The 27,301-nt window shown below is 52.1% G+C and overlaps 13 protein-coding genes across 13 annotated transcripts; 8 read left to right on the plus strand and 5 right to left on the minus strand.

Moving 5' to 3' along the window:
* Nucleotides 1–92: 92 nt before the first annotated feature.
* On the minus strand, nucleotides 93–1,006 carry BJY04DRAFT_212771 (uncharacterized protein; the record flags this gene model as incomplete). Its single annotated transcript, XM_073714686.1, has 3 exons — nucleotides 93–405; nucleotides 465–875; nucleotides 945–1,006. 3 exons carry the CDS (start codon nucleotides 1,004–1,006, stop codon nucleotides 93–95), a joined length of 786 nt encoding a protein of 261 aa, XP_073576608.1.
* Nucleotides 1,007–1,284: 278 nt separating this feature from the next.
* Nucleotides 1,285–2,845, plus strand: BJY04DRAFT_42009 (RTA1 domain-containing protein). The gene is made up of 2 exons (XM_073720348.1): nucleotides 1,285–1,970; nucleotides 2,020–2,845. Exons 1-2 carry the CDS (start codon nucleotides 1,457–1,459, stop codon nucleotides 2,730–2,732), a joined length of 1,227 nt encoding a protein of 408 aa, XP_073576609.1. The 5' UTR covers nucleotides 1,285–1,456; the 3' UTR covers nucleotides 2,733–2,845.
* Nucleotides 2,846–3,557: 712 nt separating this feature from the next.
* Nucleotides 3,558–4,541, minus strand: BJY04DRAFT_212773 (aminotransferase class IV; the record flags this gene model as incomplete). The annotated part of the gene is made up of 1 exon (XM_073714687.1): nucleotides 3,558–4,541. The coding sequence occupies one exon, from the start codon at nucleotides 4,539–4,541 to the stop codon at nucleotides 3,558–3,560; it is 984 nt and encodes a 327-aa protein (XP_073576610.1).
* A 391-nt stretch (nucleotides 4,542–4,932) lies between these two features.
* On the plus strand, nucleotides 4,933–6,388 carry BJY04DRAFT_227147 (FAD-dependent oxidoreductase; the record flags this gene model as incomplete). Its single annotated transcript, XM_073718570.1, has 5 exons — nucleotides 4,933–4,961; nucleotides 5,012–5,149; nucleotides 5,206–5,309; nucleotides 5,363–5,466; nucleotides 5,520–6,388. The coding sequence occupies 5 exons, from the start codon at nucleotides 4,933–4,935 to the stop codon at nucleotides 6,231–6,233; spliced, it is 1,089 nt and encodes a 362-aa protein (XP_073576611.1). The 3' UTR covers nucleotides 6,234–6,388.
* Nucleotides 6,389–6,578: 190 nt separating this feature from the next.
* BJY04DRAFT_212775 (N,N-dimethylformamidase beta subunit family domain-containing protein) lies at nucleotides 6,579–8,444 on the plus strand (the record flags this gene model as incomplete). The annotated part of the gene is made up of 3 exons (XM_073714688.1): nucleotides 6,579–6,662; nucleotides 6,707–6,834; nucleotides 6,887–8,444. The coding sequence occupies 3 exons, from the start codon at nucleotides 6,579–6,581 to the stop codon at nucleotides 8,442–8,444; spliced, it is 1,770 nt and encodes a 589-aa protein (XP_073576612.1).
* Nucleotides 8,445–8,667: 223 nt separating this feature from the next.
* BJY04DRAFT_212776 (transcription factor domain-containing protein) lies at nucleotides 8,668–10,205 on the minus strand (the record flags this gene model as incomplete). The annotated part of the gene is made up of 5 exons (XM_073714689.1): nucleotides 8,668–8,711; nucleotides 8,756–9,329; nucleotides 9,386–9,660; nucleotides 9,720–10,091; nucleotides 10,154–10,205. The coding sequence occupies 5 exons, from the start codon at nucleotides 10,203–10,205 to the stop codon at nucleotides 8,668–8,670; spliced, it is 1,317 nt and encodes a 438-aa protein (XP_073576613.1).
* Nucleotides 10,206–11,412: 1,207 nt separating this feature from the next.
* Nucleotides 11,413–12,135, plus strand: BJY04DRAFT_212777 (uncharacterized protein; the record flags this gene model as incomplete). Its single annotated transcript, XM_073714690.1, has 1 exon — nucleotides 11,413–12,135. One exon carries the CDS (start codon nucleotides 11,413–11,415, stop codon nucleotides 12,133–12,135), a length of 723 nt encoding a protein of 240 aa, XP_073576614.1.
* Nucleotides 12,136–12,730: 595 nt separating this feature from the next.
* On the minus strand, nucleotides 12,731–14,218 carry BJY04DRAFT_227151 (alpha/beta hydrolase). The gene is made up of 3 exons (XM_073718571.1): nucleotides 13,826–14,218; nucleotides 13,090–13,732; nucleotides 12,731–12,986 (listed from the first exon to the last, which is right to left on the minus strand). The coding sequence occupies exons 1-3, from the start codon at nucleotides 14,179–14,181 to the stop codon at nucleotides 12,780–12,782; spliced, it is 1,206 nt and encodes a 401-aa protein (XP_073576615.1). The 5' UTR covers nucleotides 14,182–14,218; the 3' UTR covers nucleotides 12,731–12,779.
* Nucleotides 14,219–15,219: 1,001 nt separating this feature from the next.
* BJY04DRAFT_42167 (isoprenoid synthase domain-containing protein) lies at nucleotides 15,220–16,584 on the plus strand. The gene is made up of 3 exons (XM_073720350.1): nucleotides 15,220–15,496; nucleotides 15,554–15,884; nucleotides 16,002–16,584. The coding sequence occupies exons 1-3, from the start codon at nucleotides 15,262–15,264 to the stop codon at nucleotides 16,483–16,485; spliced, it is 1,050 nt and encodes a 349-aa protein (XP_073576616.1). The 5' UTR covers nucleotides 15,220–15,261; the 3' UTR covers nucleotides 16,486–16,584.
* Nucleotides 16,480–18,645, minus strand: BJY04DRAFT_42063 (cytochrome P450). Its single transcript, XM_073720349.1, has 6 exons — nucleotides 18,165–18,645; nucleotides 17,259–18,121; nucleotides 17,183–17,208; nucleotides 17,055–17,139; nucleotides 16,843–17,006; nucleotides 16,480–16,784 (listed from the first exon to the last, which is right to left on the minus strand). Exons 1-6 carry the CDS (start codon nucleotides 18,364–18,366, stop codon nucleotides 16,625–16,627), a joined length of 1,500 nt encoding a protein of 499 aa, XP_073576617.1. The 5' UTR covers nucleotides 18,367–18,645; the 3' UTR covers nucleotides 16,480–16,624.
* BJY04DRAFT_176581 (class I SAM-dependent methyltransferase) lies at nucleotides 18,337–20,580 on the plus strand. The gene is made up of 10 exons (XM_073709496.1): nucleotides 18,337–18,966; nucleotides 19,020–19,063; nucleotides 19,111–19,161; nucleotides 19,208–19,214; nucleotides 19,261–19,305; nucleotides 19,353–19,388; nucleotides 19,433–19,554; nucleotides 19,605–19,630; nucleotides 19,678–19,708; nucleotides 19,753–20,580. Exons 1-10 carry the CDS (start codon nucleotides 18,925–18,927, stop codon nucleotides 20,336–20,338), a joined length of 990 nt encoding a protein of 329 aa, XP_073576618.1. The 5' UTR covers nucleotides 18,337–18,924; the 3' UTR covers nucleotides 20,339–20,580.
* Nucleotides 20,581–20,657: 77 nt separating this feature from the next.
* BJY04DRAFT_176588 (cation diffusion facilitator family transporter) lies at nucleotides 20,658–23,127 on the plus strand. The gene is made up of 5 exons (XM_073709497.1): nucleotides 20,658–20,937; nucleotides 20,988–21,034; nucleotides 21,087–21,173; nucleotides 21,232–21,549; nucleotides 21,601–23,127. The coding sequence occupies exons 1-5, from the start codon at nucleotides 20,859–20,861 to the stop codon at nucleotides 22,603–22,605; spliced, it is 1,536 nt and encodes a 511-aa protein (XP_073576619.1). The 5' UTR covers nucleotides 20,658–20,858; the 3' UTR covers nucleotides 22,606–23,127.
* Nucleotides 23,128–23,331: 204 nt separating this feature from the next.
* BJY04DRAFT_176590 (putative manganese ion homeostasis (Fr)) lies at nucleotides 23,332–25,953 on the plus strand. The gene is made up of 2 exons (XM_073709498.1): nucleotides 23,332–23,856; nucleotides 23,909–25,953. The coding sequence occupies exons 1-2, from the start codon at nucleotides 23,524–23,526 to the stop codon at nucleotides 25,580–25,582; spliced, it is 2,007 nt and encodes a 668-aa protein (XP_073576620.1). The 5' UTR covers nucleotides 23,332–23,523; the 3' UTR covers nucleotides 25,583–25,953.
* The last annotated feature ends 1,348 nt before the right edge of the window (nucleotides 25,954–27,301 follow it).

The following is a 27,301-nucleotide window of genomic DNA, read 5'->3' on the forward strand; positions in this document are numbered from 1 at the left end:
ATATGGCGATTATATGAAGGTTTCTATACTAGGGCTACCCGGTCAGGGTTCTACTATCGCCCAGTACTTTGTAACAGTCTGCCTCTTCCAGTCTAGGCGTCAGCTACTACTTCCCAGCTCTTCTCGTAACTGGCGAGGCCAAGGTAGATGAGGGCTGTTGCGATGATGAGGCCTGTGCCGTGGGCTGTTTTTGTGGCGGTTGAGGGGGTTGTGGATGATATAAACGTTATCACTCGTGTTAGTAGGAAGGGCTGCGCGAAGGTGAAGCCTGTTAGGGCGAGGCAGGGTGGGATTCCTGTGAAAAGGGCGCTGCGGTGGTGGAAGAGGAGGAGGAGGACTAGCAATGGTGAGGACTTATGCGGGACTGTGAAGTTGTCAGTGAGTATGAGGCCTGCGTATTCATTGCTTGGGGAGGGTGGTAGATTGGTTGGGTAGGCATCCCGGCGTCCCAATTCCTTGCGAACTTGTCCGTGTCAGTCTCGTTGTTCACACGGTGGTCTATAGCGATCAGCTTGTCCACCGCTAGCACTTCCCTGAACCCTTGCAGCAGCAGCGGGTTAAGCCACCAGAACAAGATCCGGTTGAAGACGTTGCCTCTGGCCTCGCCGGGGAGTGGATCTGAAGGCCCATTCTTCTCGAGTGATTCCAAGACAAACTTGACGGTGTCGCATATTAGCCCGACAATGAAGACAATGACAAACATGCGAGGCTGGACCGCCGAGATGGTTCGCGCACGAACTGCATCAAGAGGGATGCATGCGCCGAGGAAGAGAGTTAGGAGCGTTGAAGGTCTCGGCGACTGGCGATGGAACCAGTACGATGAGGCAAAGGCAGCGAGAAAGGCAGCGACAGAGACGGTCGCTGTGGCGATGGTGCTTGAGGCCGTTGTGTGGAAGCAATGGCAGAGTCAAAAGAAAGACACGACAAAGATGGCCTCTTCGAACAGGAGGGTGAAGTCGAACCCATGGCGACAGCCAAAGACGTGCTCAACGACGATGGACCACATGGGAGTTTGTACATACGAGCAGTCCCCGCTGGGAGTGGGCCTGGCTGTGTCGGCTCCGAGGTGGAAAGCAAATCAGGAACAACAGAAAGGATCAGAAAAGAAATGAGACAAGGGAACTAGTATGGCACTACTGCGAGGCTACACCCCATAAGCTAATAATACGCCCACCGTTTCATCTCTCAAGCTCAAGCATCTAGGCTGACATTGTTTCACTCCAATCAGAGAAGGACATCGAGACCCTTTCTGCTCAGTCTGACCTCTGTGACTGGTCTGTTTGCCAGGTACCTAGAGATTCTGCTGCAAATAGAGTGACCAGGCTTAGACGTCTGTATCCATCACAGATGCAATTGCTACGACCTGGTGAGCTTTGGTTTAAAGCCATGGCTGTCCTGAGGTTTTCTCCAATTCTGCTCCCGCTTTGTGTCATATCGCTGGCATTTGATCAGGCTCATGATGTTTTTATTTCGCCTCTCGCTCGCTCTTGTGATGGTCTCTGGGGCCGCTGTGCTCGCTCATCCCGCGCCGACTCCAGCGCCAACCGCCGCGCCAACTGCCACCACCACTTCCATCGAAACCAGAGATTTTGAACTCTCACTCGATCTTCCCACTATATCGATCGAGCCCTTTACGCTCTCCTCGATAGATTTGCATCTGCCATCCAATACCTGCACTCCCACCGTCACCCCCGACGCTAACGGCTATGTCCCACCAGAGGAGTGCAATGCCCTGTACCAGTACTATCCCTCGTTCGCCGCCGCAGTAGCAGTCTCCGTTCTCTTCGGAGTCTTGATGATTGCCCATTTTACCCAAGCCACTGTCCACAAGTGTGGCTTCGTCTGGGTGATTCTAATGGGTGCGGCCTGGGAATGTGTGGGCTACGTGGCGCGCGCAGTGAGCACCAAGAACCAGCAGGATACTACAGTCCTCACAATCACTCAGTTGTTCATTCTCCTTTCTCCAATCTGTACGTGCGTGTCTCTCTCTCTTTGCTCTATCTCGACTAATAAACCCAGTGGTCAACGCCTTCGACTACATCGTGCTAGCCCGCATGATCAACTTCTTCGTCCCCGAGCGCCAAATCGGCATCTTCAAACCCTCCCTGCTAGCCATTGTTTTCGTCTTCCTCGACATAGGATCTTTCATCATCCAACTAATTGGCGGCGGTATGGCCACCCCCAGCGCCGACGCCGCAACAATGAAAAAGGGCCTCGACATCTACATGGGCGGCATGGGCATCCAGCAATTCTTCATTCTATTATTCCTGATCGTCGCCATCCAGTTCCACCGTCGCATGCTCCAGCTATCGCGAGACCACCGGCTCGTCGGACTCAAAGTACAATGGAAACGACTCCTCTACGCGCTCTACACCAGTCTCCTCTTCATCACAGTCCGCATCATCTACCGCTTCGTCGAGTTCTCCGGCGGAAATCATGCCGACAACCCGATCTCGCATAACGAGTGGTACATGTATGTCTTCGATGCAGGGCCCATGTGGTTCGCTATTGTGGTTTGGAATGTCGTGCATCCTGGGACGGTGATCAAGGGGCCTGATGCGGTGATGCCGCCGAGTCCGCTCAGGAAAGTCTTTTGCTGCGCTTGTTGTAAGAGGCGGAGGGATAGGCAGATGCAGAAAATCCCGGATGAGGATCCGTCGGGCGGCGATGAGATGTTGCCTTTGGCTCTCAGGGCGGCTTCGCCTGCTACTTTCCCTACCCTAGGTAGGTGATCTGACTCCAGTTCCAGATGGACCGGGCCTCTAGGTTTCTTTCTCCAAATGAGCACATGTGGTTCTGAACAAATTCAGAGGTCCTGTTGAACCCTTCCTTGATGTACATACTCTATTTCTGTCTTCAACTTTTTTTCCACTCTATATAGATTGCCATAGATGGGATAGGCATTGGGTGAACAATCCTCACACCCCGGCCCCATACCCGACTCGACTCTTTGAGCAATGGATAACTCTACAAACCCGAATACCGCCCAAACACCCCCACCCGTCGCACTCGCGAAGAGCCCAGGAAGCGCATCCAACCCACAAATCCCACTCGCAACTTCGATCCCCCCCGGCCGTCACGCCAGAATGCAGATGCGGCCCCGGGAACAACTCGGAAACACAGCAGACTTGTCTCCTAGAGTCAGTTGTGATTGCTTTCTGCGTGGGAGTGCGCTTTTACCACTGGTTTCGCCTAGGACTACGATCTACGATGTTTTCTGTGCGATTCAATCTGTGTTAGGGTCTGATAGCCAGACTAAGGTCGATGTTTGGAAAGAGCGTAAGCTACAGTTAGATCCATAGGGCTGTTTGCCAGTCTTAGAGTGCAGAGCAGATTATGCTAGGACAATATTCTTTTCTTCTCGCCGGCTTGGAAGGACAAAATGGCGACTCGGGCCGGAACTATTCGGTTAGTCTTGAACAGTCTAGCACTGGAAAATGGTTATGGTTTTATAGAGTCATGTTTATTGGATCGTATGTAACGAAAAACAATGCCTTCGGTCTAACTTATCCATCCTAAACATGTCCTATACCGTACTCCTTCAAGTTCAAGCCCATTCAGAGCCTTGCCTGCTTCCCATCGCCATATCCAATCTCAGAACTATAAGCCGGATCATAATGCATATCCCAATACGCGTCCCAAATCACCCTCGTAACAGCCCCAACCTTCCCATCTCCCACAGGCCTATCATCCAACCGCGTAACCGGCATGATCCCGCCAGCAGTAGTCGACATGAAGATCTCATCAGCCTCATAAGCCATCTGCACAGGGACAGTCTCAACACGGATCTCAAGGCCGCTCGCGCGGGCGGCATCAATGACGCTTCGCCGCGTGATACCCTCAAGAACACCCTTGGCAGGGGTATACAGAATCCCGTTTTTCACGAGAACAACGTTGAACCCGGATCCTTCAGTGAGGTTTGTGTCGCCGTCAGTGAGAAACGGGTACGTTGCGCCGCGGTCCGACGCCTCAAATAACCCACGTACAAGGTCCCCCCACTGCAGGTTTTTGACCGTGGGGTCCATAGACCCCGGAGGGGTGCGGCGGACCGTACGCGCGATAACGGCGCTGCCGCCGAGCGGTTGGACCTGTGGCTCCATAACCCAGACATAGGGCTGGATGAACATGTAGATGCGGTTCTGGATGTCCTTGGGGTCTGTCCCGCGCACTCCCTTCAGGCCGCGGGTGACGATGATCTCGACGAAGGCGTCGCGGATGCCGGATTTGGCGACCATGTTGACGAGGATGGCTTTGATGTCCTCGCGGGGGAAGGGGAGTGTAAGGCGGAGCTTTTGGCAGCTGGCTTCCAGGCGCGTGATATGGTCATCCAGGCGGAAGAAGCGGCCGTCCCAGACCGAGGGGACGTCGTAGGTGAGGTCGCTGTGCATGAAGCCTTGGTCGAGGATGGGGATTCGGGCTTCGTGGAGGGGGGTGAGTTCGCCTTCTATCCAGGCGACGCCCTGTGCGAAGGGGTTCGTGCTGGTTGCAAGGACGGCCTGTCGGGCTTGATAGCCGGCGAAGACTTTTTCCATGGTAGCCATTGCGTAGAGGGGAGAATGGGTTTGAACTTGGAGGTGTGGTGTGACTGTCAATGAACGAGGGCGCTCTGCAACTATTAAGTATGCAGTTTGTTTAGGCCATCGGTAGGAGTGCGGTCTAAATAGCGGCTTTCACAGCCTAGGTAGGACCCCGAACGATAGACTCTCCACCCGAGGGCGCGTATTCTCGCTTTCTTAAACAGGTAAGATATTCTTGCCTGCCTATTAAGGACAGACGCTGTGCCCTTGAATACGCTGGGCGACAGCAATAGAGCGTGCAGACATCATATGACGGAGTTTGCGCCTTCAAAAGCCGAGTGAAGAGGCACAATACTCAATGGACGTACTCATTTGAACACCGCACTTCAGATCAATCGCCCGCAAGCCACCAATCATGCCTGTTAAGAATGTCGTTGTCATCGGGTCCGTTGGTCTTTCCCCAGCTTGCGCGCACGTTGGCTAATACATGGTAGGGCTGGAGTCGCCGGGTTGACAACTGCTCTTCTTCTTTCAAGGAAGCCGGGCTACAATATTCTCGTGGCCGCGAAGCATATGCCCGGAGACTACGACATTGAGTATGCTTCACCCTGGGCCGGCGCCAACTACATGCCGTAAGGTCATAGACAGACTATGTCTAGGTATAATGATTCACTTACCGTGACCTTAGTGTGTCCGTCGGGGGAACAGAATCGGCAAAGTGGGATGAACGCACATGGGCTCCGTTAGCGGACCTAGCAACCAACCATCCAGACGCAGGAGTTCATTTTCAAGGTATAGATGGGTCTCTCATCACTCTGTACCCAGATGGCTTACACCCGTTTCAGAGTGTGAGATCCACAGTCGGGCAAAGGACGTGGGCTCTGTAACTGCAAATTGGTTCGCCGAGCTTCTCTCGCCCAACCCATGGTTTGCGAAGATTGTCCCGAATGTAAGTTCGGCATTGATTATTGAGTGCAGATAGTGTACTGATGGAAGCTGGAGTTTCGATTGCTGCCTAAGGAATCGCTCGGTCCGGGCATAGACTCTGCCACGTCCTTCACCTCGGTCTGCATCAATACAGCAATTTACCTCCCTTGGCTCGTCTCGCAGTGTCTAGCCAATGGCGTAATCTTCAAGCGTGCAGTATTCGATCATATCCTCGATGCTAAACGTGAGGATATCCACCCTAACGGTAATGTGGATTTAGTCGTCAATTGCACGGGCTTGATGGCATCGAGACTCGGAGGTGTACAGGACGCCACCGTTGTTCCCGCCAGAGGCCAAATCGTGATTGTCCGAAACGTGGCTGATAGAATGCTTGATATATCTGGCACAGACGACGGCGACGGCGAGGCCTGCTACATCATGACACGCGCTGCCGGTGGGGGAACCATTCTCGGGGGATCATATCAAAAGGGCAGTTGGGATCCACAGCCGGACTTCAATCTAGCCATCAGGATTATGAAGAGAGCCGTTGCAATGTGTCCTTCATTGACAAACGGAAAGGGCATTGAATGTCTGGATATCATTCGATATGGGGTTGGATTGCGGCCTGTGAGAGAGGGCGGCACTCGGATTGAGAAGGAGAAGATCGGTGGCGTATGGGTTGTGCACAACTATGGTGCTGGAGGTGCAGGCTACCAGTCATCATATGGCTGTGCCCAGGCGGCAGTTGATCTCATCGAGGAGGTCCTGGAGGTCCGAGCAAGACTCTGACTCTCCTTCCTAAAGTGGTAATTTCATGGACTTCAACGGATGTACTCCGAAGTGATTTCGTCGCCGGATCAATGTAAAGCCGGCCCCGGGGATGGGTCTCTCCTTCCTAATGCGGTATATTGCATTCCACCCTGGTCGTGGGTCTTTGGAGTCAGATCATTGTATACCATATGGATTATGGCCAAGTCGGGAGTTAGATATCGCTACCAGTGGAAAGCTCCACAGTCTGCGGCGTGCACCTGTCAACATGACCCCGCCTACGTCCATGAGGATAAGCATATAATACCATGGTAGCCGCATTGTAAAGTATTTTCTCAGACAATCTCACAGATCAGTCGCAATACCATGGCGCAAAAGAATGCTGACGTTCAAGTGATTGGCTATGCCGAGCCCTGGATCGTCTCGCCCGGCGAACGAGTCGACATCAAGGTAAGCTTTTCTTCGCAGAAGTTCTCCTAGGTTAACCCTTCCAGGTTTCGACGACTGAGAAGCACTATACCCACCGTCTAGTACGTCTCACCCAGGGCTATAATGGTCCTGATGCTCCACCATTTGTCGAGGAGGAGATCGTCGAGGTTCCGACAGGGCATCGGGATGATGGGTTTTATCAGCCTGCTTGTCCGGGGTCTGTTCGACAATCTCAACCGCCACAGCTCTAAACCATCGTGCTTTTTCAATGGTCGTCTCGATTCTCCCTCCTTCGCCACAACAGGCTCCGCACGACGTATACTCGCCCAGTACGACTTTTCTCGAGATATTTCCAGCGACTCCATTACTGATGTGTCTGGAAACGGGCAACATGGTACCCTAATCAATGCACCCACCCGAGCAGTCAAGGGGTACAACTGGGACGGGTCGGAGCCAGACTGGACAAAAGCACGATACGGATATGGAGCGATCCACTTCCACGAAGACGACCTAGATGACGCGAAGTGGTCGACAAACTTTCCGATCGCCATTCCGTCCACAGCCCGCTCTGGCGCGTATGCTGTTGAGGTAAAATGCTCGGACGGAACCCGCGATATGGTGACATTTTTTGTTCGTCCCAATCCAGCATCAACAGCCCGAGTAGCATTGGTCTTGACCACATTCACATATCTCGCATATGCCAATGAGCGGATGTTTGATCAGACAAGGTCTTCCGCCATGACAACTCCTGATGGAGTCAGCATTGGCAGCGGGAACGAATACTACAAGACCCTGGAACAGCGGCCTGATTTGGGCCTGTCCGCCTACGACGTTCACAGAGATGGGTCACCTTGTGCTTACTCTAGTGCCCTCCGCCCGATAATGAACGTGCGGCCCCATTATGTTCATTGGGCACTGGATCGACCTCGTGAGTTCAGCGCTGATCTTCTCATGATCGGCTTCCTTGAGCGTTCTGGCATACCATACGATGTAGTCACCGATCATTGTATGCACACGAGAGGCGAAGAGGCAGTCTCTCAGTATGAAACTCTAATCACAGGATGCCATCCGGAATACCACTCCCTTCAAACACTCGACGCTTTCGGCGACTTCGCAAAGTCTGGCGGCAACCTAATGTATCTCGGCGGCAACGGGTTCTACTGGGTTGCTGAAATCGACACTAAACGACCTCATCGCTTCGAAGTCCGAAAGGGTGATCAAGGCTGCCGCTCAGTGACCTTCCCCGCTGGCGAACGAATGCACAGCCTCACCGGAGCGCAGGGTGGACTTTGGCGCAGTCGCGGTCGCGCACCAAACTATCTATTTGGGGTAGGCCCATGCGCCTTCGGCACAGGGGAAGGTGTGCCCTACCGAGCGAATATGCAATCCGCCCAAGACCCGTCCTTTGCATGGGTCTTTAATGGTATCAACCTGGACGAGCCGATTGGAAAACATGGGTTTGGGGGCGGTGCTAGCGGTGACGAGATTGATCGCCTAGACTATGAGCTTGGTTCACCAGCGAACACAATTCTGCTTGCCAGAAGCGAACGGCACGACGATAGTTTTGGATTGTTCAATGAGGACCAGATGTTTCCAATGGTGAATACACTAGGTTCGACCTGTGATCGCGTCCGAAGCGATATGGTATATTATGCCACGGCGGGAGGGGGTGCAGTTTTCTCTGTCGGCAGTATCAATTGGTATAGCAGCCTTGCTTGGAGGGGGTATGACAACAATGTGGCCAAGCTGACAGATAACGTGCTGCGGGAGTTCGTCAGGAGAGGCAAGGGCCATGGACAATAGAATACAGTAGCCGCTTTATCCGAAAAGAAGCTGTATAGCCCCTTGTTCCTGTCCAGATATCGGGGGTTTTGTTCTGCTGTCGACCACGGACCCCCACCACTTCCCCGTATTCCATATTTCTTCCAGTAGGGTCGGAACCGAATTAAACATTCCATAGCGGCTTTTCTCCCCCCAGTACAAGCAGTATTCTTTGACGAACTCTTGCATCTCCCCGTCCGAGGTTTCACTCCCAGCTAGAAATACCGGAAGTAAAAGCTGTTTCTGCGTCTGAGATGTCTGTCGACAGGATCGAACATGGTCGAAGATGGTACGAACTAATCTATAAATGGACACGTATCGCTTTCGCCGGTCCCTTTTGAGGACACGCTCGAGGTACAGGAGCAGTGAACAGCGCCAGGCCTCGGTGCAGTGGTACCGGTCTTGCTCCTCATAGAATTGCTTTTCTACCTCCGAATCAGAAAAACCATGATCCGTCTCATCGAGTGGTGAAACATCACTGTCTTTCCAGTGCAGTAGCTTCTGTTCTAGTTCCAGAACAGGCGTCATGTCGAAAGTCAGCCACTTGTTAGACAAGGCAATTTCGTTTTGACGAGCAAGTTCTGCTAAATGGAAGAGATAGACAAGCAAGTCTCGCGGACATCCAGTGAGCTCGAAGAAAGACCACTCATCTTTCTTCTCCCAGTATGCAAGATAGTCCAAGTATGCCTGGTCCATAACAGGCCCTCGTCGCGAGATTAAAGCCAGGGTTGTGTCCCACCAGAGCAGCATGCCAACTTGAGAGCGGACACGAGGCGTCGTGAGTGCACTAGGGCCACCGCAGACTTGGAGCATGGAGTGTGCGCGAGTTAAGTGGGCATTCCAGGTTCCAGCAGCAGATAATGTACACTAAAGGCTCAGTCACCAAGCCCTTATTCTAGCCGCGTAAAGTAGGAATGACTTACGTCGAGTGTGAAAAGGATCAACATTGGCTCTAGAAGATGAAAGCTCCTTTGGATTTGTTTACTTTGTAGCGCGGAATCGAGCAAATGGGCAGCCTTGCTCCTATGGTCATCGGCTTCAGTAGACCAGCTACCTGTCATACGCTTGAGATGCTGACAACATAGAGCCAGTATGGAGTGATACAGTAGGCGAGAACCTTGGGATGTCTGACGTTGACACCGAAATGGATTGATTGAAGTATCGGACGTCAAGGGAAGAATGCAAAACTCGGAGTCGTCTGGACGGTTTAGTATCGAAAGGATAAGGACCAGGCCAAAGCAGAATAGAGAGACATACACATTTCAAGGAGCCATTCACTCTCGTTCGGAGATATTTCCGGAAACGCTGGTGCGCCATGGGGCCGAGATGGAGATGTCAGATAGTTTGTGCCGGCATTATATTGCTGTGCAGATGTATCAACTACGAAACCAAGCTCTGTGGTCGCTGATGAAGTGGACGGGCCGTGGTCTGACGCTTCTTCCGGGGGATATTCAGTTACTTGATCTGGCACAGCGAGCGGCTGTGTTTCCGGTAGAGCCATGGCACGTTGGGGGTCGGCCGTCGATGACATTTGCTGTTCGAAGTCAAAGAAAGGTGCGGACTCCAAGATATTGGGCATGAGTAAATCAGCTAGGTTGAGATCGTTGAAGAAGCTTGTGTCCAGTGCGTCTGGCGAAGTCCGAGTCAGATGTTGAGTGCGCTCGCCGAGGCTGGCAGCAGGAGATACGTACCAAATGTTGGCGGACTGCAGATGCTAATCTGGGCTTCAGCCCTTTCATCCATTTTCTCTCCTGCCGCTCCGGGCTCTCTGTGCGTTTCCCCATTTGCTCGGGCATTGTCTACTTGCGGCGTGGATACGCTCAGTTTTGAGCGGCTCCGGTGACCATTAGTCCTGCGCCGCTTCCTCTGGCTAGACCGCGGCCCAACGAATTGGAAACGCACCACTGGCGTTGAGGTTTTATTTGATACATTTGAGACATTGGTGGTGCTCGGGGCATCTTGCGTTGTCGGTGGTGCTTCTGTCCACATACGCCTCGAGTCCCAAGACAAAGGGGTGACAAAGCCGCCACAGTTACGACCTGTACCAAGGCAGGTTGAGCATTGTGGTCGACGACGGTCGCACTTCTCATCCAATAATGCACAGGTATGGCAGTCTGTCGGTGCAAAGGCCAGGGAGTTGGTCCTCTTTCCTTTATTGGCATGTGTGACTTGAGTGTCCATTGCGCATAGGCGAGTACTCTGCAGGAAGGATGGATCTTTCTTTGTTGCTTGAATTGAGAAGCTCGTGGAAAGCAAGCAAATTGGAGCAGGAGGTTACTCCAACTTGGTCCCGCGGGGCCGGTGGGCTTGGAACTCGCTTTCCTAATTCACTAAACGTCTCTCCTGGGCATCTATCTTAAGAGACCCGACATCCGGTATCTGTCTGCTGTTCGATAATGACTAATTTGCGGATGAAAGGAAAAGCCACATGGAGATGATTCAGGAGGCACGGTGCGCACGTGACCGCCTGGCGTGTATCGGTAGGTATGCGCATCGCATGCAGGTGCGACCTTCGCCCCAATACTTATCTGTCACAAATCTTTCTGTTATCTCTAGGTAGGTAGGTATTTCCACATTCAGCATGTGGGCTCGTTGACCAATCATGGCAAGTCTTCTCCACGCCTCCATCTGGAGGATGGAGATAATGCTGGGGAGACGATAGGGTATCGATATATTTAGCAGTGCTCGCTTCTTATACTCCCCAGTAATTCTCTACAAGCCTCAATCTTCTCCTACTCTTAGCTTCACTGATCTCTCATGCCAGAATGGACACTCCACCAACCCATCTATATCAGGGAAAAGGGACGCCCATACAGCGAAGGGTGAGAACTCGAGTACCACTCGCACAGATCAACCTGAGCCTGAAACCGGAACAACTACGCCTTCGAGATCTCGCCTGCAAAAGCTTGCCTTGATCACCAAGCTGCCAGGTCGTCCAACTAAGCAACATATGGTATGGCAATGTTGGCACTCCTTGATCATTCCGTTCCTTTTCCCCAACATTCTCTGGTCTGGCCTCCTATATGGGGCAAACCTCGCTCTTTACAGCGTTATCAACGGCACAATCTCCATGATCCTCGGCTCAGCACCGCACAACTTTCGCCCAACAATGGTAGGGGTCGCCTACCTCTCCCCTTTTCTCTTCGGCGGCGCCGCATCCATCTGGGCTGGAAAGATAGCCGATACTCTTGCGCTCAGACTGGCAAAACGGAACAACGGCGTTCGCGAACCAGAGCACAGACTCTGGGGTCTCTTATTCTCAGCACCAATGGCTGCCGGCGGAATGCTCATGTGGGGGGTTGGTGCAAGCCAGGAGGCTCATTACATGGTCTTGATTATCGGCATCGGCATCACGACTTTCGGGATTGTCTGCGCGAGCGCCATATCACTCGCCTACGCTGTTGATTGTTTCCCTCAGATCTCCGGTGAATCCTTCGTCTCTATTATGATTATTCGAAACTCAATCGGCTTTGCCTTTAGCTATGCCATTACACCGTGGATTGAGGCAATGGGGCTGCGCGACTGCTTCATATCCGTCGCTTGCATTTCGTTCTTTGTCACTTATACCTTTCTTGCTGTGATCGTTTGGGGGAAATCTTGCCGGAGGCTTTCGGCCAAGCGGTACTGGCAGCTGGTCAGTATGCGGAGTGAGGCGGGTCTAACAACCCATTAGCTATCAATATCCTTTTGCGAACTTTGTGGGACTTCGAAATACATGTGAGGGTAGAAGTTGTTATATAGTGCACATGGGTAGGGAGTCAGGATGAAACTCTCATGCGCGGATGCATCTCAACGACAGGGCTCTTATTACACTTGCTCAACGGTATATGTTTCTCTAGTACGAGCTCATTCCTTCTCTCGTCAACCGTCACATGGCCAATCCCTAAGTCCCGTACAGTATCGAGATCTCTCTGGCAGACCAAAAGGCATATGCTGAGCCTGCTGCTGACTTCCCTCACACCTCAACTATAACAAGTAGACTCCATCAGAACTTACTCCATACCGTTTCTCAACCCTTGCTCGGTTCTCTATGTGCCCCAAAGTACCGCGCCCTACCGCGAAGTCAACTTCCCGGCCCCCATCCAATAATGAGATTGCAGTTTGACTGTGTCAGTCGCTATCTATACCTCCCGCTCTATTGGAGTAGATTTTGTCTGATAAACTGTTTAAAATTCATTCAAGGTGACGTTCCTATCTACATATCAACACCTCCCCGTCCACACTGTTTCTTCACAAGCCAACCCATCAAGCACAACCTCAATTTCTATACTTTGATACTCGTCATACTCGATCCCTTTGGCATCCTACCACCCTGGCTTAAAGCCCATGCTCACCAAGATAATCAAAAATAGCCTGGTAATGCCCCCTCGCATCCTCATGGAACGTCAACGCATGCCCGCTCCCCGGCTGCACATGCACAGAGACATTCGACGCTCCCGAAAACACATTATCAAGAACCTCCTGGTCCCACGAGTCCGTGCAGTTACCCGCGCAAGTCGCGAAGTCGTATTCGCCGAGGGCGAACTATCCCACATCCATTAGCAAAGGCATTCATTCTTCCAATGCGCCATTATCCTCGCAGGAACTGAAAGCAAAGAGAGAGGGGAAAGGGGGGTGTGATACTCACCAAAATCGGCCCCTTGAACTCCGGCGCAGGGTTCGCCAAAACAACACCCAGACTCAGAAACTCGCCGACAGTCCCCGTCTCTCTCCCCTGAAAGCCAAACTCCAACAGCTCCTCCTCAAAATACCCCTTCTTGAAGAAAATCTGGTTCACCGCGCTCTTCGACCCCTGGACTAGATACCCGCTTCCGCGATCGTGGAACTTGTGCTGGTCATTCTGCGCCGCGAACTCAAGCCCGAATGCATCCTGCCCCGTCCCGCCGAATTTTCCACCGACGATAAGACCCGTTGAGACGGCCGCGTCGATGATATTCGCATCGCCGTACTTAGAGAGCGCGCCGATTGTAATCCCCGAGCCGAGGGAGTGGCCGACCAGGACGATTTTGGTGAAGGATGGGAGGGGGAGATTGTGCTTTTGGGTCTTCGCATCAGCAGTAGACGGAGAAGTGAAGAGGGTACCCTCTCGCGCGCGCAGGGTAATCTCCTTTAGGATCTCGACTTGCACGCCTGCTTGCACGATTGTGTAGGCGTTGGGCTTGGAGGATTTGCCGACGCCGAGCCGGTCGTAGGTGAGGACGGAGTAGCCTGAGGCTAGAGCGGCGTCGACGTAGCTGTATTTTGGAGGGTTGAGAGGGGAGTCCCAGTATCTGTATTCGAGAGTATGATTGTTAGGTACAGCCTCCTAGGCTCGTGGTCTTTGGGGGAAAGAGAAGGTGGGGATGAAAAGGTTGGGGACGTACGTCTTCTCAAAACCGAAGCCATGGGTTGCAATGTGCAGGATATTTCCCGGTGCATGTTTGGGAACGCATAGCTGCGCGTTGATAGTGAATGTATCCTCGACCGTCACAGGCCCGATGATGCGGTCTGTGATGTTGGGTGCTGTCCAGCGCTGGAGGTCCCAAACGAAGTCAACGGCGTCGATAGAGTTGTCGACGTGGGGAATGTCGAAGAGGACGTTCTCAGCTGTGACTGGTATTTGAAGGTCGAAAGTTGTGCATTGTCTTTCGTGGTGGGTGGTGGTGGTTGTGTCGGCGGGGGCGGCGACGGTAGAGCCGGTTAGGGCTGCGAAGGCCGCGAGCGAGAGGAGTGGGATCATTCTGATTTTGGATTCGATAGAGTAGGCGAGATGCTGTTGTTTCTGTTGTTTATGGATCATCTCGTACTGTGGAATTGCATCTTTTTATACCTCTTCGTCTCTGCGACTACCGGCTCAGCCATCCGATGCCGTACCACACCTCGCATACGTATCCGTATACTCAGATCCAGGTACCCAGGATATGTGGCGCAGTTAAGCTTATTTCTGACATCAGATTGAGCCTTGATTGCCGCAGGTATATCTCCGCCATGGCCGTATGCGTATACGTACCCCATCACGGTCCCTAGCTGCGCCTCGCTTTTATTCTAGAATGGAAGTTGAAGAAGATCATCAACGAAGTTTCAACAGTATATCCAAGAGCAAGCGGATATTCACGTGCTCATATCGAATTATGCCGTGAGATGATATCCAATACGTCCCGACTTGTTGTTCCCTAGAACATGTACTAGGAGTATCGAGGAGTTATGAATACGCTTGTCTTCAACTGTATCCTACACTGGTCAAGGCATTGGAGATATATGTGAAGTTGCCCTCGTAGTGCTGGTGTTTTTCACATTCATGATCACCACGACTACTAGTGTACACCCCTGCTAGGCACAATGCCACTATTTTCTCATGAGCAAGATCGAAGCGCCTCTTACCCAGCCCTAAGACCCAGTATCGATGCAGCAAGGTCGAAACATCCAACCTAGACTGTTGCCAGGTATCTCTTATATCTCCATACACCACATGTGCAAGACAGACCTCAGATGCCTTGGCCCGGTAAACACCATAATAAGTACATAGGGCTCACCTTTCCAGTCCTAACAAAGACAGAATACATAACCCTAATAACCAAGACCTCGCCAATTCTCAATGCGTTAATTCGCGCGCCTCCAGCTTGTATCAGGAGTGCTGTAACCATTTCATAACCCCAAAGTATACCCTCACCAAACCAACTGACAAATCACAGTCACCGTCAGGCCCCCAAGTGGATCCCATCCAGTCCGCTCCGCTCCGCTCTTCTCTCTCGAGTCTCACCCCTCATCCCCCTCCTCACCACCCTCTCCCCAAAAGATCACACCTAACCACACCCTCAAGATGACTGCACCACCCCCAACAATCCTACAAACCACCATCCACCCCCTCGCCCCCCAACTAACCCAGAATGTCCACGCCTACCTCGAATCCAACTGGTCCTTCTCCAGCAAAAAATACGAGACCGCCTTCTTCGCCATGGACTTTCCGCGCCTGCTAGCCCTAATCTGTCCCGAGGGCGACATAGAGCGGCTCGAGAGCGCCGCCGTGTTTGTTTGCCTGACGGGGCTGTTAGATGGTTATCTCTCCTTGGTACCTTATTACCTCTGATGGGGGGGCTGATTAAGAAGTGCAGATACATTCAGTACCCTCCCGCTTGCGGAGTCTCAGAAGATTGCGAATAGGCTCTGGACTATTCTTGAGGAGGGTCCTACTGGTAAAGCCACAGGTACAGGTACAGGTACAGGTACAGACACGAAGGAAGAGTCCATCCCAGCCAGCGCCCCGGAAAAAGTCCTCCTCAAACTCCTTTCCGACATGAAATCGCACGACGAAGGGCTCGCAAAAGAGGTAATGCGTGGTGCGATCCAACTGCTTGAGGCTCAAACAAGCGAGGAAAGACTCGAGATGAAAGATCTAGATCTCGATCAGTATTTCGCGTTTCGGTTTCGCGATGTGGGCGGGGAGTATGTATCCCCCTTGCCTTTCCTCGTGTTTATCACCTTGCTTCTAGTTCCTTTAGGACTCTGTTCGCTACGATTGTAGAGAGAGATTGAGTCTAACGTGAGAGAAATTCGGTTTAGGTTCTTTACTGCGCTGCTTCGGTATACATCTAACATCCCCCTTCCGCGTTCGCTGCGGGAGGAATTCTTCCATCTAGTTAACGCCGTTATACGACATGTTATCTTGACCAACGACATAATATCCTGGGATAAAGAGGCGAAAGAGGCCCGTGAAGGCGAGGGCGAGAGCGAGAGCGAGAGTGGGCGCGGGGGGGATAAAGAGGGGTCAGCGATATGCTCTGTTGTTCCGATCTTAGCGCGGAATCTAGGTATTAGCGTGGAGGGCGCGAAGAGGGTTCTTTGGGGCGCTGTTCGGGAGTTGGAGCGGGAGATCAGACTGGAGGGGGAGAACATGATGAAGGAATTGGCGAATTTGAACCATGGAGAGGAGAAATGGACTGCGCAGGAGAGGGAGGCTGGGGAGAGGTATATCCGGGCGTTGGGGTTTTTGGCGAGTGGGAATGAGGAGTGGTCAAAGACCACAAGTCGGTATAAGGTTAATTAAATAAGTGAGATGAGGGTGGGTTTGTTTCTAGATTGTGGGTGGTATGTAGCGGGAGGGGGGCTGGGTTTAGCAGGGTGTCGTGAAGTTAGGTGGGTTGAATCAATCTCGACAGGCATAGAGTAGAGGATATATTGCGCAACTATCGAACAAGAACACGCACACCCTTCCTCCCTTCTTGCGCGAAAGGAAGAAATAAATCATGGGCGATCGTCACATCCTGCCGAGTCGTTTCGTATAACTCCAGATCCAGTCGGCGGATGACATTGGGTAGGGCAAGGAGGATTTCCGCCCGTGCAAGGCTGTTTCAAATCATTAGCTGTGTATAGTAAACTCTCCTTTGCGTAGATTGAGACGTACTTCATTCCGATACACTGCCGCGACCCCTTCGTAAACGAGACCATATACTTCTCCAAGTGCTTCCTCTTTTCCAGATCCATCCATCGCTCGGGAATGAATTCGTGGGAGTCAGGAAAGATCTCCTCGTTGTGGTGAATTAGCGTGCTTGTCATGCCCACGGGTGTCTGTTCGGATTAGTATGGCGTTACATATAGTTGGCAGGCTGGACATACTCCTGCTGGGATTGACCACTCGTGGAATTGTAAGTCGCGGTCTGGTGCGATGCGTTGGAGTCTTGAGCTGACGCCGTAGGAGAGTCTTGAAAGGTTAGGTTTGTCTTGATAGACTGGTGATAACGTACCTGAGTCCTTCGAGCATGACGGATGTCTGTGGTTGTCAGTGGTGGCTCAACGACATGCTGTAGATGGAAGGCCTACCAGGTACGGCATTTTCTCAAAGTCGACGAGTGTCGCTGTCTGTTTCGGGTCCAGCCGATTTAACTCTTCTTTCAACTTGTTCAGTTTGTCCGGGTTCTCGAGCAGATAGTATGTCGTCCACGTGAGCATCTTCCCTGTTGTTTCTGCACCTGCACCAATCACAACCTGCACTTCCTGTGCCAGTCTTTCAGGCGACTTCTCTTCTTGCGGTAGGTTGCTGTCGAGGACATCGTGGAAAAATGTATGCTGGCCCGACTGACTCTTCACGTCACCACCTGTGGCATCACGCTCCTGAATAATCGACTGGACAATCTTGTTGCACCGCTCCTGGAACTGAAAGACAAGCCCCATTCCATGATACACACGGAACAGCAGCCACTGAGGCAAAATTGTAAACACCAACCCAAGCCACGGAAAGGCCTTTATATAAACTCCGCTCTTCGAACTACCAGCAATCGTATCGCTCCAGTCTGGAATGAAGTCTGGCTCGTCGAGGTAGTGGAAGCCCGCCCCCATGGTGTAATCCGAGACAACGTCCGTTGTGAAACATGTATACGCATGATGCAGGTTCACTGCGCTGCCGGTATCCTTGTACTCCTGCAATCGCTCAATCAGTCGGTTGACGAGCCCCTGGATAAGAGGCTCTTGTTTGCGGACGCGCGCCATGGAAAAGTACGGGTTCATGTTCGAGCGGAGGAGTCGATGGTGGTAGTGGTCAACTGTTGCGACCATCGTGCGGGTGACACCAAATTGTTTCGTGAAGTACTCATACTTGTTTCGGGGGCTGTCGCGAGAGTAGAGCACTTCGTAATAATCGGGATCGTTGATATGTAGTTCATTTGGGCTGATGCGGACAATGGGACCTGGCTGGTTAGATGCGCTTGACCATGTAACAGGCAAGCTTACCGTATTTCTCATGCATTTTAGCAATCTCAAATGTGTACTGCCCCCACCGAAACGCATCGTGATACGTTTCATACCAGAGCGTCGCCGCCGCAATCTTCGGTCCTGGAAACTTGGCCAACGGCGACAGCCACAACCAGTAGATCACCAGCGCGGCCGAATAGGCCAACCAGGCAAAAAAGGCGACAGCCACAAAGTGAAGCATGACTCGGATGTGATGAGCGTGCAGCGACCACTCAATTAATGCTCCGACAGGCTCAGCTGCCGACGTCGACCGGGATCCGATCCCTTCGCTGCGCACCGGCCAGTGGCCAGCCGACCTGATTTATATCTCGACAACACCTCCACCAGCCTAGTGCACCTGGACTTCTCCATCCGCAATATATTCCGCAGGAAGCCCCGCAATCTAGCTTGTCTTTAGCTTCGCGGCAGCGGGCGCACCGGAACGGGATTGTCTGGCCTGATCCACTGCATTGTGTGCGAGGCCTCGTGGCCCCGTGGGCGTTCTTGGTGAAACAGCGGTTCGTTTGTGCGCCGGGTCTCGGGTTATATTCACTTTCTTGCGCTATCCTCCCGTTTTATGCGCTTTCATTTGCTACTTGGTCAGCACTAAGTACTGCGCCGTTAACGGCCGGATCCTTCGTGGTGCAGGGGTGGTTCGCAGTGGAATATAAGCGGGCAGGATTTCTTGCCAACCCCCGACCGACTGGGCCATCTGTCTTTATTGAGTTCATACCGGTTTCGATTGATCACATTGAATATCATGGTCCACCTGTCGGAGATCCAACGACCCATTGTGCCAGAGGTAGGTCGGCATGCAGGTGCTACGATATCACAGCTAACCGCATTGGTGGTTAGGCAGATGCGGATCTTTATAATGACGAGGAGGATTATGCCAGCGCGTATGTTGCAGTTATTTGGTGTTACTTGGTCCGACTGACAGTGACAGGTCTGGCGGGAGTAGCACGTCGTCGCTTACATCAACAATTGTCAATTATCAGTAAGGATCTGTTCAGTATGCAAAGTTTCAGGACTAATTGTTGCAGATACGAGGTCTGGCTCCTTCCCGGTCGCCATAGGCATTTCTAATGATGATCAGAATGGGCGACGATACCACGCATATCGGCAAGGGGAATATATGATTGTGCGACACTCGTCACCAGCGCTGAGGATTTCGCTAACGGTATTTAGCCGAACGATGAGCGAGAACAGGAGCGCCTTGACCTTGTATGTTGAAACACCACAGCGGCTGTGTATGCTAACCGGCGCAGCATCACCACATATGCAACCTTGCGCTGGGAGGAGCACTGTACCGAGCACCCATTAAGCCAGACATCAAACGAATTCTCGACCTAGGGACGGGAACGGGAGTGTGGGCCATAGATGTCGCCGAGTATGTTTGTCATGAACTTGAGGGTCTTCACTAACATTATGACTGTGCAGTCAGTTCCCGGATGCCATCATTACAGGTTCGTGATGTGGCCCAGTGCGGGCCTTGTACTAATGACTGTTTCAGGAACGGATTTGAGTCCGATCCAACCTACATGGTAAGTTCAAAGGGTTTGCGTGGAGGAACTCGCTGACATTCCAGGGTACCACCAAACTGCCGATTCGAGATTGACGACTATGAGCTGGATTGGAACTTTTCACAGCCATTCGAGTACATCCACATGCGAGGTATTGAAGGATCAGTAAAAGACTTCCAGAAACTCTTCAAGCAGGCCAACGACAACCTCACCCGCGGCGGATGGTTCGAGATATGCGACTTCACAGTGGGCGTCTTTTCAGACGACGATACCGCACAAAAGGCGACCAGCCTTCAGAAATGGCGAGATCTTCTAGTCGAGGCGAGCGGAAAGTTCGGCAAGCAGTTTAGCGTGGCAGGCAACTATAAACAGTGGATGGCTGATGCTGGGTTCACGGACGTCCACGAGGAGATCTATAAAGTGCCATTCTCGCCTTGGCCCAAGAACCCAAAGCTGAAGAGCCTAGGGCGATTCCATCAGGCCAACATGCTGGAGGCCCTGGAAGCCTATTCGCTGGCGCTGATGACCCGGTTCCTGGGATGGACAGTGGATGATGTGCAGGTGCTTCTGGCGGGGGTGAGGAAGGAGCTGCAGGATCGGACTTTGCATATATATTCGCGGCTATATGTTGTTTATGGACAGAAGGAGTGATGAGTTACGAGACATATCCATGAATGAATGAGCATTTCATGTTTCTGCAAGTTGCCATCTGTAGAGCCGGGGCTATGACGCAATAGGTAGGAGCTGGCGCGAGCTGGAGGCAGCAGACGCGGAAACTCGCCGACGCTGGCGGCTGGAGACAATGGATATGAAAATTCTGGCGTACAGCAAGCGAGATTGCTACTGGGGAAGAATTCAGTAGCTAGCAGAGATAAATGCAACAAGTGGATGCTGTAGAGGCGTGTAGCGTGAAAATAGTCCTAGAGAGCAAGCAGCTCCACCAGAAAAAGTTCCGCCACTTTCGGAGTCACGGCAAGTCCCGATTTCGCGCCTCCAAAACTTCATCCCTTCATACCACTCTCTCCTTCTTTCTCTCATGTATCACCTGCTTCACCTCTGCGGCCCTTCTCTACTTTAGTATCGCCGCATCTGCTTCTTACGGTGCTACACGCACCCTTTCTCGCCTCTCCGATCGCGTGTTTCAGCAAGGCCGTCAGCGCAAACACTCACCATGGGCCTCTCCAAGACCAACAGGATCATCATCCTGTTGGTGATAGATTCAGCTTTCTTTCTGCTGGAGCTGATCGCTGGTTAGTACTCAGCTCAATCACTTCTTGTTCTGCGCTAATGCTTTGGCTAGGTTACTCCGTCCACTCCCTTGCCCTCGTCGCAGACTCCTTCCATATGGTACGAAATCCGAACACCACTCAAACACAACCACACAATCTGACTCTTCTAGCTCAATGATGTTATCTCACTTCTCGTCGGACTCTGGGCTGTCAAAGTCGCCAATCGCGAAACCTCCTCCAAGATGTATACCTACGGCGTGAGTCTCATCCCTTTCTTCCCCGCTCTTGTTGGAATTCGGGCTGACTTTGTGGCAGTGGCAACGGGCCGAAACTCTAGGTGCTCTCGTCAACGGTGTCTTCCTCGTCGCCCTGTGTTTGTCCATCTTCCTCGAAGCGATACAACGATTGGTGGAGCCGCAGGAGGTGAAGAACCCCAAACTTGTCTGCATTGTCGGTTGTGCTGGGTTGGTGTCGAATATCCTGGGATTGGCTTTGTTTCACGACCATTCTCACGGTCACGGCCACGGCCATAGTCACGGACACGATCATGATGCCGTAGAGGGCGTCGATGCCGCTGAGCAAGGATATGGTCATGAACACGGGGATCATGAGCACACGGAACCGAGTGCAGTTGTAAGCGCATTTCCACTTCCCACGTCCCTACAGACCCTGACACATCTACAGGCCAATATCACCGAACCCAGCGCCGCTTATGCCCGCCGCCGAACGGATAGCCAACACCGCAGCTCTCGCCGGTACAGCAACCCTACGCGTGGATTGGAGGATATTGGAGGCCACCCCGCTAGCATGAGACAGGACATTATTATCGCTGCCAACCGCAACCAGTACATGGATGATGACGAAAGCTTTGAGTCAGATCAGGCGGAGAATGGCGCACCCGACGGTTTCGGCCCCACCGAACGATCGACGCTCCTCGGTCATAAGGATCGCGCGTCCAACTATACCGACGAGCACACTGCTATCAAAGATCGAACTCCCGGAAATGACCTTCATGAGACACACAACCATGCGAAGCCCAAGCCAAAGGACCAGAAGCACAGTCACGACCTCAACATGCGCGGTGTCTTTCTGCACGTCATGGGCGATGCTTTGGGCAATATCGGTGTTATTCTCTCAGCGCTCATCATCTGGTTGACTGATTATTCCTGGCGATTCTACGTGGATCCCGGTATTTCACTGGTCATCACGGTCATCATCCTGGCGTCGGCAATTCCTCTCTGCAAAGCCGCTTCTCGCATCCTTTTGCAGGCAGTCCCTCATGGGCTCAGCATCGACCACATCAAAGAGGATATTGAACAACTTCCCGGCGTCATCGGCTCCCATCACCTCCACGTTTGGCAGCTCAGCGACACCAAGACCGTTGCTTCGATTCATATCCAGGTCGACACTGAAATCAAGGGCGAAGGCTCCGAGCGATACATGCACCTCGCCAAACAAGTCCGACAGTGTCTCCATGCCTACGGGATCCACTCTTCCACCATCCAGCCCGAATTCCCCCGCGACAGTGACGCAGAAGATAATGGTGCGCCGTCCTCTTACGCCCAGTCAGGCAACATCCCAAGCCGCACACCAAGCCTGCGCGACGGGGATCCTCAAGCCTGTCTTTTGGAATGTGGCGACGAGTGCGCTGGGGGCGGCCACTGTTGCCCAACCACTAAACCCACCTAAACAATCCCTTTCCTTTCACACTATCTTGCATCGTATCTATACGTCTCTTCCATTGATACTGATTCCTAAAAGCTTATGTTGAGGCTTTGTATTGATTATACCCCACCTTTCTCTTCACAGTCTGGACATTCCTCTGTTGGTTGTGAGCACTTCATATTTCCTGTCTTTTTAGATCTTCTACTTTGAACTCCCTAATGATACGTTATATACTCACTGAAGCAATATCTTGTAGCCCTGCAGTAACTTAACCTGCGATATCTGTTTCATGCGCCCCTTTCAAGCGGCTCCAGGGCAGGACGATTCAACACATCTTGCTTGTAGGTTGAGGCTTGAGCCTAACCGATTAATTTGTCATTGATCTATAATGTGGAGACATTGTATGTTATTATTCTACAAGGTCAATAGGCAAAAAGGAAAGTCGTTGACTTACTCGAATGTATAACAGGAATATATATTTTTTGCGCAAGGCTAGCGGCCAAAGACTCAACTTTCCACAGCACACACTGTGCGGAGCAAACCAAATCCTGTACTCCTAGCCACTCCTCCCTCGTATTATTAGGAGGAGGCATCGATGATAGGAATTTTGGCAGCATGAATGTGGTTTCGAAGACTGGCGGTCATCCTCAGGCCTCAGTGTCTAGACCTCGAGATGCACGTGACGTGGCCTTTCCGCCGCATGGTCTCCGTCTCAAGAAGATACACCCCTTAGTTTACTTTACTCCATACGAACCTCCCTAATTTATGATGTTCTGAAGTGCTCATCAAGCTCACTCGCTTGCTCTTACAAGATCTCCGTTGATCCAATGCCATTTGAGACCTAAACACGCAATCTCATCCCAGCGAAGCGGCCAGCTGAGCCTCCGCGGAGCAATGCAGCGATACTGTTAACCTTGATCAGCACCCGGTTGAGCTTCGACCATGAGTTATTCGTACCTCCCTACGAGCGCCAATGCATATTCTACCTCCCACCGTGATACTTTCACGCCCTCCGGGGCTCTGAAATCCGTACACGATGCGCTACCACAATGGGCCACGCAAGGGATGTCCACGGCCGTCCGCATGGCATCAACTCAATTCGATAGGGTCAAAAGCAGGGGCGGACTAAGAATACTCGCTATAAACACAATCAAGACGCTTTTTACCGTTCCGAATGGTTTGATACTGCTCTGGGTCTGCACACTTTGGTGGGGAGAACGGAGCGTCTTCCGAAAGAGTTTGGAGTCGTGTGCCTGGAACGCTTGGGAGAACTGGGTGAGTCTGTTGCAATAGTGTGACCGCTTGTTGCTAATTTATGCTACCCTAGCCTAGCGATGCAACGCCGCATCATGTCGCCTTCATAGCAGACCCGCAGCTCGTCGATCCGCATACCTACCCCGGACGCCCGTGGCCTCTTTCTACGTTGACGATCAAGTTCACCGATCAGTACATGCGCCGAGCGTTTTCGTCGATCCAACATGACTTTGATCCCGACTCGGTGGTCTTCCTCGGTGACCTGTTCGACGGTGGAAGAGAATGGGGAACGTCTCGTAGTACCAGTCCGGAAGAGCGGTGGCGGAAATACAACGATGACTTTTGGAAGGCGGAGTTTCATCGGTTCACGAAGATATTCTCGGGTCCTTGGACCACCCAAGAGACGCATTCAACCGAGCTGCGAGGCCGGAGGATAATCGGCAGCCTGCCTGGAAATCACGATGTTGGATTCGGCTCGGGAGTGCAATTGCCGGTTCGGGATCGCTTTCAGAACTTCTTTGGCAACGGCAATCGTGTAGACATTATTGGGAACCACACGTTTGTTTCTGTTGACAGTCCTTCTTTGAGTGCGATGGATCAGCCGGATCCTCACACAGGAAGTACTGGCAAAGGGAGCGGGGATGGCGACCGGCCGAACCAGCAGATATGGCAGCAGCCGGAAGACTTTCTGAACGCGATGGATGTGCACCGAGGCCGAGCGGAAACCAACGAACTACGCTTCTTGGGAGAATCGCGCAAGGGCCGGTTATTCAAGCACGAGGTCGGCGAGGTCGCTGAGTCTGTTGTATCGCAAGAACCCAGCTCCGATATCGTCGGGTTTCCCACTGTTCTTTTGTCCCACGTCCCGCTACACCGTGACCCTGCCACGCCATGTGGACCGTTGAGAGAGCGGTACCCTCCTTCGGCAGAGGGGCTGGAGCATGACGAGCAGAACGCTCTCAAGCTCAGCGGCGGATATCAGTACCAGAACGTTTTGACGAAAACCATATCCAATGACATTGTTTCCAAGATCGGCCCGAACTTGGTCCAAATCTACTCGGGAGATGATCACGACTACTGCGAAATCACACACCGCGAATTCAGCGGCTCTCCGAATGAAATCACAGTCAAAAGTCTCTCCTGGGCAATGGGCGTCCGGAAACCAGGCTTCCTGCTAACTAGTCTTTGGAACCCCATCGATCCATCCACAGGAAAATCCATCGGCACCGAACCCACCCTCCAAAACCACCTCTGCCTCCTCCCCGACCAACTATCCATCTTCATTCATTACGGGCTCATCTTAGCACTCACTCTCATTACTCTCATAATTCGATCCGTCATTCTCGCCCTCCGCTCGAAACCCCAATCAACTCCACCAACAGACTCCATCCTTCCCCTCACCGAAACCCCCACTATCCGCACCCGCAGCCGCGCCGTCTCCCACTCCTCGTCGTCCAGTATCTCCAACGCCGCAAACTCCTTCATGAAACCCGGCGGGTTGGCAAGTCGCAATGCAACCAATCCCCGGTATTCTCCGCCTTACTCATACAATGACCCATACTCAGGGCAGGACATCGCCGAGGGGTCAGAGCTGGATACGTCGAAGTGGAGATCCCCGCAGTCAGATCGGCGCCGATATCAGAACCAGTCGCTTGTAGGCCGGGTTTGGTCTGAGCTTTCGGGTGGAATTGTGAGCGTTGCTCGTGTTGCGCTTGGGGTTTATTTTCTCTTGATTTGGTTGTGGTGAGCGGGATACTCATAGATCTAAAGATTTCTCTTTTCTATCTTGTCTTTCTTTGATATATCTTTCCTTGTGTTTGCTTGCATCTAGAGGCCGACTGTAAGGTTAGGCTGTCCTCGCATAGATGGAGTCCGGGTCGTTTCTTCAGTCTATTCTTCTTCACATCTCGGCTTTGGCCATCTCGAATCATTTCAGCATCGATATAGGGCTGTACTGCATGCATCTTCCATCTCATCTTTTCTTTGCCTTTCCTGTCTAGTCCCAAGTAACTAGATACCTCAGAGTACAGCTCTCCACCCCATCAACCTTACCCTCTCTCCAAATACAATTCTCAAGTACCTTTATGACCATTCACAACCTCGCCTTCCCATCCTCGCCACCCTTCAAATTCGGATGCGGGTTCCTGATTGGTCTTGTGACGGCGTAGAATGCCAGACCTTGGGACTTGGTTGAGAACTGTACCACGTCGTGGAAGGAGCGCAATTAGCTTTTATGAGCTGAACAGGAGCACAATCGATCCAACAAAGCTCAAGACAAAGAAGAAAAGCAATCATGGGAAGATAGGCAAGTATAAGCAAAAGCAAAATCAAGACGAACCTTAACCTTACTCCCAACATAGAAAAACGCGAAATCCCCGGGGACAAGATGGTGTGTTATGCCTGTTCCTTCGTCCTATACATCACCCGAAAGCCACTGATTAGTCCCGGGACCTCTTCTCTTGAAGCAAACATGGGAAGCAGCTGGTGGATCGTTCAGAGAGGACATACAAGAATATCAATCTCCCCACTGAGGACAAATTTCGTCTCTTCAAAGGTATACTCTGCCGGTCTCTCAGGCCCAGCCTCGATCTTGTAGAATCCTGAGGTGAGGTATGCCGGTGACGAGGTGGTTTTTGTTTGGATGGAGTGGAAGTCTGCGGTTGTGGCGTTTTCATTGCCCGGGAGGGGGATTGGGGCGGCAGAGGCGGATTTTATGATTGTGAGGGGGACTGGAGAGGGCACTGGATATTTGGGTAAGAGAAGAGCTGGAAGAGGGATACTTGTGTGGTTGGAGTTGAGGGCTGTAGGGATGGGTTTACTTTTGAGGGTTGTTCTAGAGTTGGAGGGTGCTTGATGAGATCTTGATGGGTGAGTGGATGGATTGGGATTAAAATTCATACTCGGAAGAGTGTGTCTATATAGTTAGATTTATCTACGTCCGAAATGTCATATCGGATGCCCTGCCGTGGTATACTTCTGGTGATATCTAGATGAGGGGTGAGGGGAAGGAACCTGCACGGGTATACCCCCGCTGCGGGGAAGTCTCGGATGCGTGCCCGATCTACCTATAACTCCAAATAGTGTCGCGTCATTTGGTATCAGGTTGTAGAAATCTTGCCGGAGTTGCTCGTCGTAAACCTACCTCTTTCTCTCGATGGCTTTGCGTATCTGAAGCTCAGTACGGTGCTACCGTGCGCTCGAAGCCTTCCATTGCGGCATTGTCAAGAGTCATACACATCGGCTGGATATGACCAGGATGATAGCGAACAGACCTTTTTAGTTGCCAATGGCACGATAGTACCATAACTTGCCTGTTTTCAACCATTGTTTATGATAGTCGTCGGAGTGTATGTCTTGTTTTCAGCGTGCAGGGGAGACCGCTCTTCGTCCTCAAGAGCAGCCATGGTGTATGTCCCTGGAGGCTTTGAAACGTTCACCCCGTAGCTGATTAACTCCGCGGCTTATG

This window comes from Aspergillus karnatakaensis (genome assembly GCF_047715665.1).
Source record: "Aspergillus karnatakaensis strain CBS 102800 unplaced genomic scaffold BJY04scaffold_2, whole genome shotgun sequence".
NCBI classification, from domain to species: Eukaryota; Fungi; Ascomycota; class Eurotiomycetes; order Eurotiales; family Aspergillaceae; genus Aspergillus; species Aspergillus karnatakaensis.

What these genes read in the sequence shown, in the direction of transcription:
- BJY04DRAFT_42009 (XM_073720348.1), top strand. Translation starts at nt 1,457, where the DNA reads ATGATGTTTTTATTTCGCCTCTCGCTCGCTCTTGTGATGGTCTCTGGG. An exon ending in CATTCTCCTTTCTCCAATCT is followed by an intron (nt 1,971 to 2,019) that starts GTACGTGCGTGT and finishes TAATAAACCCAG; the next exon opens with TGGTCAACGCCTTCGACTAC.
- BJY04DRAFT_227151 (XM_073718571.1), bottom strand. Translation starts at nt 14,181, where the DNA reads ATGATCCCACTCCTCTCGCTCGCGGCCTTCGCAGCCCTAACCGGCTCT. An exon ending in GGCTTCGGTTTTGAGAAGAC is followed by an intron (nt 13,733 to 13,825) that starts GTACGTCCCCAA and finishes TCTCGAATACAG; the next exon opens with ATACTGGGACTCCCCTCTCA. An exon ending in AGTTCAAGGGGCCGATTTTG is followed by an intron (nt 12,987 to 13,089) that starts GTGAGTATCACA and finishes GATGTGGGATAG; the next exon opens with TTCGCCCTCGGCGAATACGA.
- BJY04DRAFT_42167 (XM_073720350.1), top strand. Translation starts at nt 15,262, where the DNA reads ATGACTGCACCACCCCCAACAATCCTACAAACCACCATCCACCCCCTC. An exon ending in CCTGACGGGGCTGTTAGATG is followed by an intron (nt 15,497 to 15,553) that starts GTTATCTCTCCT and finishes TAAGAAGTGCAG; the next exon opens with ATACATTCAGTACCCTCCCG. An exon ending in TTTCGCGATGTGGGCGGGGA is followed by an intron (nt 15,885 to 16,001) that starts GTATGTATCCCC and finishes AATTCGGTTTAG; the next exon opens with GTTCTTTACTGCGCTGCTTC.
- BJY04DRAFT_42063 (XM_073720349.1), bottom strand. Translation starts at nt 18,366, where the DNA reads ATGCTTCACTTTGTGGCTGTCGCCTTTTTTGCCTGGTTGGCCTATTCG. An exon ending in TAAAATGCATGAGAAATACG is followed by an intron (nt 18,122 to 18,164) that starts GTAAGCTTGCCT and finishes CTAACCAGCCAG; the next exon opens with GTCCCATTGTCCGCATCAGC. An exon ending in GTCATGCTCGAAGGACTCAG is followed by an intron (nt 17,140 to 17,182) that starts GTACGTTATCAC and finishes TAACCTTTCAAG; the next exon opens with ACTCTCCTACGGCGTCAGCT.
- BJY04DRAFT_176581 (XM_073709496.1), top strand. Translation starts at nt 18,925, where the DNA reads ATGGTCCACCTGTCGGAGATCCAACGACCCATTGTGCCAGAG. An exon ending in GAGGAGGATTATGCCAGCGC is followed by an intron (nt 19,064 to 19,110) that starts GTATGTTGCAGT and finishes TGACAGTGACAG; the next exon opens with GTCTGGCGGGAGTAGCACGT. An exon ending in GGCAAGGGGAATATATGATT is followed by an intron (nt 19,306 to 19,352) that starts GTGCGACACTCG and finishes AACGGTATTTAG; the next exon opens with CCGAACGATGAGCGAGAACA.
- BJY04DRAFT_176588 (XM_073709497.1), top strand. Translation starts at nt 20,859, where the DNA reads ATGGGCCTCTCCAAGACCAACAGGATCATCATCCTGTTGGTGATAGAT. An exon ending in TCGCAGACTCCTTCCATATG is followed by an intron (nt 21,035 to 21,086) that starts GTACGAAATCCG and finishes TGACTCTTCTAG; the next exon opens with CTCAATGATGTTATCTCACT. An exon ending in ACACGGAACCGAGTGCAGTT is followed by an intron (nt 21,550 to 21,600) that starts GTAAGCGCATTT and finishes ACACATCTACAG; the next exon opens with GCCAATATCACCGAACCCAG.
- BJY04DRAFT_176590 (XM_073709498.1), top strand. Translation starts at nt 23,524, where the DNA reads ATGAGTTATTCGTACCTCCCTACGAGCGCCAATGCATATTCTACCTCC. An exon ending in GGAACGCTTGGGAGAACTGG is followed by an intron (nt 23,857 to 23,908) that starts GTGAGTCTGTTG and finishes ATGCTACCCTAG; the next exon opens with CCTAGCGATGCAACGCCGCA.